The sequence below is a fragment of the Dermacentor variabilis genome, chromosome 9, assembly GCF_050947875.1.
Source record: "Dermacentor variabilis isolate Ectoservices chromosome 9, ASM5094787v1, whole genome shotgun sequence".
In the NCBI taxonomy this organism is placed as follows: Eukaryota; Metazoa; Arthropoda; class Arachnida; order Ixodida; family Ixodidae; genus Dermacentor; species Dermacentor variabilis.
The window spans coordinates 63,335,459-63,344,283 of NC_134576.1; the positions used below are offsets into that span (position 1 = coordinate 63,335,459).

Consider the following 8,825-nt stretch of genomic DNA (forward strand, 5'->3'; position numbering starts at 1 on the left):
CATTGCGAGCAGCGTTCTTAAAATATGCATGTCATGTTACGCTTGGCTTGGCGCTTTATCTTCGTTAAAGTGCTCATAAATTGCGGCCTTGCCCGCCTTACTAAACGGAACTCGTACTTCAATGCTGTAAGCCAACGCAAAGAGGCAAGCAGACAATTAAAAAAAGAAACGGCTTTGAATAGCACCAAAAGGCGCAAGGAGCGCTTCGAATGAAACATTAGCCAAGTTGGAGTACGGTGCATTCTACTAGATGACTTCTGAAGTGTGGTACATTATATTGTGCCTACTATACTTTGGGTGCTGCCATTTCTCGAGATGTACTTCATCATTATTACCTAACAGCTAACGTATATTTTTTTTTAGTTTGCGGTGTTATTTTTACTACTGTTTCAGCATACACTTCTAATACTAGTTTTTAGTTAGTTTAGCATTTCCTGCTTTTAAGTATATTGTCCCCATACTTTTGCGGGCTGTAGGCCCCCATACAGCTCAACGCTCTACCACCGCCTCCTACGTATTTCCGGTATGAATGTCCACCACTGAGTCACCTGAATTAGCTGCAACTACCTGCGCACTATGCATGAACATGCACGAATCCCCCAAGGCGCCTTAGCGATCGCAGCGCCAAACTATAGCAGCTTCCAGCACCTTTCACGAGAAGCTCTAGTTTCCACCTCGCGCGGGCAAAGCAAACACTTTTTTTCGGTTTTACGGCGCACATGATCGCTACCAGCATGCAGCCTCTAACACGCGTAAACCCGCAACTCTTGAAACTAACTTTTGTTGTTCATTTTTTTTTTCTTACTTGAACAAGTTAAGCTAGAAATGTTTCTAGCTAAAGGCAACGAAAACTTTTAGAATCAGGTGGAACACAAAATGGGAGATAGATACCTTAGCATACCTGTTAAACGGACTGAGCCTCTTGCAGCGGAAGTAATGAAAACACAAATGGTGAAAATTTTCGTAACTGATTCGTGTGACATGTTCGTGGACTCTCCTGCAAAACTACAACGCGTGTGGCGCGCACTGATGGACTACACGCACCGACTGAACGGGGGAGATTCGCGCCGCGGGTACGCCAAGAGACAGAAAACATCGACTGTAGCGCAAGACGGACAACTAGCGTCTTCTGGTGTCGATACTGAGAAACGCAAAACCCGCGGAAATCTCGAAGTCGCTCGAAGTTGTCCGGGGCGTAAGCTGTGCTACAGGCGTTGAAAGAAAGAGGTCTGAGTTTGCGTGGCGTTATGCAAGGAAAAATCTGGCTTCCACCAGGAAGCTAAACACACACACACACACACAGAGAGAGAGAGAGAGAGAGAGAGAGAGAGAGAGAGAGAGAGAGAGCAAAGCAAAGTGACCAAAGGGAGCGTCCTGCTTCATACTCGTCTGACGGTGAGACGTAAGCAGTCGCGCCACTCATGGGCGTCTACTGTGGATGAGACAGTTGCGCTCTTGAGCAACACATTTTCGATTTCTTGTGTGAAATCGGCCGGAATTCATTACAGTGTAAAAATTATTAGCACCAACTTTTTTGCATGCCTGGAAACGGTTAAGAGCTCCTGGATGGCGCGCTTCAAGTCTTCTGCTGGAATAAATCGCACGGCTCTCTTGGCTCAAGAATTAGATTAATTTGCATAACTCATCATGTAATTCATATTTAAATATAATCATTTAATTATCCAACCTTCCCCATTACGCAATTCTCAAGGCGTTTCGTGAAATACCCGGTACGAGACATCCCACCATGAGGACACACCCCTCTCCCCTCGTATACCGCATTGGGTGTAGCTCTATTGAATGTGGATGCGTAAACAGCAATTTCACTGCAACGACCACGATTTGCAGAAACATTCTCCGGGTATTGCTGGGACAGCTCTGTTCACTACGCCTATGAAAATGACCATGGAAATCGTGCTAATGATGATGACGCTGTGAACATTGTATGTGCGCTAGGTGTCCGCGCTGATTTCTCATCCTTTCGGAACTCGCTGTCTCCTCTGCTTTCACGTGGCAACGATAGAGAGTTTTTAGACGGGCGGGGCCCGCGAGTGTGCTTGCTTGCCAAAAGAACCCAAAGTCTAGCTGCTTGCCTTTTGCTGTGACGGAAGTGGCTTGCGTATACGCAAGCGAAGAGCGAGCCTCCCGGCGCTCCCTATTATCTAAAACTCTCTTACATATACTAGACTGCAGCGCCGAAGAAAGTGCGTGCTCACGGGAGCGATTTTCCGGAGACTCTCTCGCAGCACGTTTTCCCGTGGCAGAACGGACTCTGCACGTCGTGACCACCCGCCGCAGCTGACCGGTGGCTGCGGCGTTGCGCTGCCGAGTTTGAGGTCGCGGGTTCGACACCGTCCGCCGCGGCCACCCTTCGATGGGGGCTTAACGCAGTAAAAACACACTCGGGTGTACCGTACATTTGGTGCACGTTAAAGAAACCGAAGAGGTCACAATCAATCGGTCGCCAGGCTAAAACGCGCGCCTGTACCTATATTCAACGTATACCACATTCGCATGGCGCTGTTTCACAAGGGCTGTAAACCAAACATGCTTGCGCTATGGACTGACCATAATAACTAAAATAATCACGTTTATTTGCACATAACAGGATAGCCGCGGACGGCGAGCCAGGCTTAGCAGAAGGGTCAAAACCCGCACGTAAGTGCGCCTGCGCCAACCCGCCGTTCGCCATGTTGGATCCACATCGAGCGCGTTTCGGAAAAGTTGGCACAGATATGCCGACGATTACTACTCGAGCTTTATCCGTTCACGTTATGCGCACTCTCATTGAACACGCAATCGAAAACCGGGCTTGAACAGGGGAACACAAACCAGCGCTGTAGATGGTGTCCAAAATATGGCGGTCAAAATGTGTTTCCGGCTCCACTGCCACTTCCGGTGCCGGCAGCTCGCAAGCGCATAGCCTTCGACATCGGTTCCCGTGAGAAACAATCGTCCCTAGGTCGTGGATTTGGGCATCGGATATATGTCCTGCTGTAGTTGGTAGTAGATATGGCGGGTTTGCTGGTGAGTACGATCTTGCGCGTTCTATACCCCTACCCTGGCGACCGCATTCCTGAAAACGCGGTATGCAAGAACACGTTCGTGAATCGATCGCGCATGAGGTACACTCCCCATGCTGGATGGTCAAGATTGTACCGTAGGCCACCGTTACGGCGTCTACCACGTATGCCCAGCGTTAGGACGCTAAACCGAATCGATCAACCAAAGCTTCAGGGATTTGAAGAAACTATAAGTAAGCCGATCAGGGTTGCGATCGGAGATAGGCCTTTCGCGTGAGGCGAAAGTCAACGCAAACTGAGCGTGCGTTTATAGAACAGCGATCTCTGGTGCACTTTTTTTCAGATGCGTCGTTTTAAGATTCGCGTTAGGAGAAATCCAATAAATATGGTCTCGCTTTAGCGCACATGCGCGCGTATAAGAAAGTCCCAGCTTTCGCGAAGGTTTCCCTGGACCACGTCATTATAGCAATAAGTTCGAAGTAAAACATCTCGATGCTGTGTGTTACAACGTCCGAGTGCGTTCAGTACCGCCTCAGATATAACCACCGCCCGGGTATACCAGTGAGGAATGTACCGCGCCAGCAGAGCTTGGTTCAGTACACGCGCTGTTTTCTGCTACGTACTTTCGCTGCACGCACCAGCGTGTTTTCATAACAGTCTCGAGGTCTCTACAAAGTTCCGCCGCCTGTTTACCGCACCCATGTTTCCCAGAATGGAGAACGCTCACAGCTGCGGCAAGGAGGACGCAGTCGCCGCAGCCGTACCTGTGACTGCGAGGTGCGCCGAGTACCGATTGCTCCCGGCCGCATTCCGGGCCACGCACGTGTAGTTGCCGCTGTCCCTGGCCGAAACGTCGATGATGGTGAGCGTCGAGACGGGGCCTCCCTTAGGTGACGTCACCGTCAGGCTGGGCGTGAGCTCCAAGGTACGGTCGTCCTTCCGCCACCGCAGTTCGAACGGCCCCGCGCTGCCCTGTCTTATTACGCAGCTGACAACGACCGTGTCGCCGGGCGAGAGGTTCGCGGGAAATTTGAATTCCTGTATCTTTGGAGCGTCTGGAAGAACAAGTACCCGTTGTTAACTTCACTGCTCTGGTACTTCTACTTGGAGCAAAAAGTCAAATGAAATTAAATCTATACATTTATTTTCGGCACGAAATGTCGGGGAACGCGGTCAGAAAGTCGCAATCGGCTTGACGGAGGACATAGCCCCATAGACATGGCAAGTGGGACCTGGGAATGCATACGGTTTTGAAGTCACGGAAGTAAGCAATTTATTCGATGAATGCTTTGACGAATTGGCTATAAAATCTGGTAGGCTACATTGTCTTTTATTTCTTCCGTATAATTAAATACGACTAAACATGATCTATGCGACTTGTTTTTCGCACGTGCCTATAATCTTTCCTGTTGACCCGTACACGCATAGTTAAATCTTTTTAATGGCAGAGGTAACCCAACATAGTGAACTGGAGCAAAACCAACATTTCCATTTCCAAAACTTACATGCACAAGGAGGTTTGCATCGCAAAAAAAAAAAAAGTAGTAATAGTAATAATAAATAAGTCAAGGTGAAAGACGTCGTACCTGAAGCGCGAGTGAAGCCACCTGTAGACGCGAGGAGAAGAAACTGCGCGATAAAACACACCCGAACTTCGTGACGAAGCATGACGAGTTATGTCGAAGAGAGCTCGAGCTGCACAGTCTACGCAACCTGCATTTCGAGTGAGCGCAGGGGGCGCGCGGAAGCGTAGACTCGACGCGGAACTTCGAAAGCGAAACAGAGCGGACAAGTGAAGCCACCCAACGGCGGCTCGAGGAATTACGACTGGCGCCAAGGACGAAACTCTTCGAAAGCAGCCGATGGAACGTGAACACTAGCGTCGTTGTCTGCCGGCTCAAGGGTGTCAATTGAGCCCCAAAGAGCATCGCAGTTTTTTTCAGACAGGCCAACCATTATATCATCGGAATGCTATGAAGTTCCAACTAATGTATTTAGTGTAATTGCTGTCACTGTAAATGACAGTTTTGAGAAGTACGCGGACAAGGCAATTTGTCCTAAGGCGGTCCGACGAGAAAATGTGACGGACTAAACTAATGATAACGCCGGTGTCATTTTGACGGGCTTACAAATGGATTCGCTCATGTGGCCCGTTTCATTGTTCCAGTCCCGTGTGTATCGCGCTATTATTCGCTATTTAGCAATAGAGAGTTTTAGCCCAGCGGGTTTACGGCCAGCGGAGCGGAGTGGGCGAGCGGAGACACGACTGCGCATGCGCACAACGCTGAGGCGGCCAGCGGTTTTACGGAGCAGCGTTTACGCCCGCTGGAAAGCACTCCCCAGCGGAGGGTATACGCAGCGCGCGAGCGTGCGTAAGCGCGCGCGGGCGTGTATGGGAAATGCAAGATGGCAGCCGCGAACATGAACGCCGGCAGTTCTGCATCGACGACGGCGACTGCGGCGCTGACCCGTACATTAGTGCTCAGTATATTATTAACAAATAATGTACTGAGAACATGTAATATATCTTTATTCAACATTTCTTGCATTATAAAAGCAAGCGTAATTCAAATTCATTTCTCAGTAACTCCTATTCGGACCACTAGGTGGGGAGGCAGAGCGCCCCGCTCCCTCCGCTCGAGCGGGTGAGTGATCCGCCGGGCTAAAATTCTTTTTTCGCGAGCCGCTCCGCTGGCGCAACGGTGGAGGCCGGGAGCGGAGCGAAACGTAAACCCGCTGAGCTAAAGCTCTCTAATGTACCAACCGTAGTCAAGAGGTCTGCACTTGCTGGAAGAATCAGTGTATACCCCTCTGATTAGATCGATCGAACAACACTTTACCATTGACGACGAGCGGTGCCGTGAAGCTGTCGCTGCCGAAAGCGTTGCTCGCTGCGCAAGTCTAGTTGCCCACGTCCTCGGGTCGGAGGCCGACGATGCGCAGCGTGACGCTGCTCTTGGAGTGCGCGGACGTCGCCGACACCCGGCCGCCGTCCTTCAGAGCACTGCCGTCTTTGTGCCACGAAAGGCGGTACGGTCCGGCGGTGCCCTTGCGGACGACGCAGGACACAATTATCTCGTCGCCCAAGCCGACTTCGGCTGGGAAGGAGAATTCCAAAAGCCTCGGAGGACCTGGGCACATCGGAGGCCAGTTCCAACTTTGCTCGCGAGAACGCTACAAAAAATGACACGAAGTTGCCGCCGGCTTACCGATTTCGCCTGCCGGTAGCTCCAATGCGCTGCTCAATAATATCCAAAGAAACAAAGCTAGCGGGGCCATGCTGCAGGAAGGCTAACGAACCTGCCTAGTTCAGAGAAATGTAGCAACTTCTGGCACGTACTGTCGCAAGAGAGCACAAGGGAGCGACTGGACAGCGGACGTAAGGCGCCAGAGCAAATTGGTGTAGAAAACGACGCGACGGAGAACAGCACGAAGTTCGAAACCGCTGGAGCGTGGACAAGTATCGCCATCTAGCGCCTGACTGAAGCACTATGCTCGTTCGCTCGTGCTCGTTGCGAGATTAATAAGCGCTAGTTCTTGCGTCTAAGGGCTGCTCCGGACTGTCGTTTGGACTCCAAGAGTGACTATTTCACCCACAACTGGGCCTCAAATTACGAATTAGTGCTCGCGACAAGGCCTCACAGACCCATCGGCGTTGACATAACGAAATTGTTGCGAGTGCTAAAATATAGTTTGCGACGTACTAGAGTCGGGGTACGTGCGTGCATTCTCGTGTCACTCGGCTGTCGAAACGCAGCCGCGTAACGAACCTGGAATGAACCCGGCAGGAGTCGAACCCGCGACCACGTGTGCGAACAAGAAAACGTCGCCGAGATAGCGACGTGAGCACGTGCGTGTGTTACCAAATTTACTATGTTATCGTGGGCCGCGAATACAACCTTACGGTAAGCGTGGCGAGATGTCCAAGTACCTCCGCGGTCGTGACGTGCAGTATGTAGACTGGCTTTTCGTGGTTCATCACAGTGGCTTTTTGTAGGCGGTCAGAAAAAAACTAGATGCTAGATCGTAGAGACGACGGAAGGCGTCAGGCGCAGTGAAGTAAACCCATTTGCAAAACTCCCGTTGCAGTCGCCACTGTTGTTGGTGTGTCCACGATGCTTCCGACGTTACTGGCGACGAAGCGCAGCTGTCGCGCGACAACTCCACAGGCGGCGGTTGTGCGCACAATGCGGACGTCTTAAAGCTTGACCCTTATACCTTGCGAATAAAAATTCTATGTCAGCTAGAAACATCGCGTCACTTTTTTAGACGCGCGCGCAACACCAAAAAAATGCGTCCCCATGTTTCTTGCGCGAGTATACAATCAAAGATTAACACATTGATGGACGCCTCATTACCTTTCACGGCGAGGTAAGCGGAGAACTCGTCGCTTCCGGCCTCGTTCCGAGCGACGCAGGTGTAATTTCCGCTGTCTTCGGCCGCCAGGTCGACTATGCTGAGCGCCGACAGCGGTCCCCCCGTGTGCGATGCCACCGTCAGGGTCGCCGTGGGCTGCATGGGCAGGCCGTCCTTGCGCCAGGCCAGTTCGAAGGGACCCGTGCTTCCCTTTTTCACGACGCAGTTCACGGCCACCGTGTCTCCGGGAGAAAGGTTAGCCGGAAATTTAAACTCCTTGATCTTCGGTGGTTCTGGAAACGAAGCCGGTTGTCGGCGTTCGCGTCACCGAAACCCGCATTTCCGAACAGACCTCGACTCGACGAACGACGCGCCTTTTGCTCAAGTACACCGAACGGAAGTTGTCGCTTCAAGATCCGCTACGCCCCGATGAGACTGCTACGATAAGAAACAACTCGACAAACGCAACTTCACTCCAGTGTTTTAGGTTATACCCTGGGTTTGCCTAAATACGAAACTATAGCTCAGTAATGGCCGAGGAGCCTCACTGGCGCTGGGTGAATATGCGAGTCGAAATGTAGACGAAACTATAGCTCAGTAATGGCCGAGGAGCCTCACTGGCGCTGGGTGAATATGCGAGTCGAAATGTAGCCGTGCACTCGACCTTGTCGAATTGGAGTCGAGGCGAGTTTGTGACCGCGACAGGGATCCTCGACGTAGATTCTCTACAGTTCCCTAAGACTCGCTGTTGAGCTGTGTTCAGCGCACATATAGTGAAAGAAGGTGTCATCACAGGCTCGGGACATCGTGAACTCTGTTTGTAAACAGAGGACGCATTCTGCGACAATTACTGCCGACGATATCCTCGCCGTGAGGCGCGCTGTATTGAATGGTCGAGCAAAATTTAGATGAGCTGGCTGGTTGAGGACTACGTCACGCTCGAGTGCATAGCAAACCAACTTTACCGTGTAACGTACTAAACGCGTAGAATTTGTGGACGTTATGAGATGGCACGAAATATTGGCTTTTTGAGTAAACGCAGCCCATGCATATTCAAGTTCAGTTGAGTTGCCCCAAAAGTATCTGCAACATCATTTTAGGAAGCTGCAATCGGCGCGCTTGTTATGGAGCGAGCTGAAGTTTCAGATAAGAAGTTAATTCTCACATATAAAATATATCAGTTTTTCTAGTTTCCCGATACACTTATGTAATCTAATACGTTAGCAGTATGGTATATGACACACGGAGTGTAAGAACTGCAGTAACAATCGCTAATATTAAGGCACGCCGGTAACATACCTGAACATTGCACTGAGTGCTTTGATGACGAAGCAAAAAGAAAGCCGATGATGCAACGACTCAGCAGTGCACCTTGGAACATGATTTCAGTATTTCACGAGGACGCCAAGGCGGTTCCTTGAGCAAGCGAGCAGCACGAAACGTCTA

At 50.7% G+C, this 8,825-nt stretch overlaps 1 protein-coding gene across 7 annotated transcripts in view; it reads right to left on the reverse strand.

Annotated features, from left to right (window-relative positions):
* LOC142592743 (cell adhesion molecule Dscam1-like) overlaps window positions 1-8,825 on the reverse strand; it is a 187,397-nt gene that overhangs the window by 111,597 nt on the left and 66,975 nt on the right. The window contains exons 1-2 of one of the 7 annotated variants that reach the window (XM_075704366.1): window positions 8,679-8,775; window positions 7,382-7,672 (exon numbers count right to left, since the gene is read on the reverse strand). The exons of the other annotated variants lie outside the window; for them this stretch is intronic. Of the exons in view, the coding sequence (XP_075560481.1) occupies window positions 7,382-7,672; window positions 8,679-8,760 (373 nt within the window). The 5' untranslated portion in view covers window positions 8,761-8,775. Of the gene's footprint in view, window positions 1-7,381; window positions 7,673-8,678; window positions 8,776-8,825 lie in introns of those variants that run through there. 7 annotated transcript variants of the gene reach the window in all.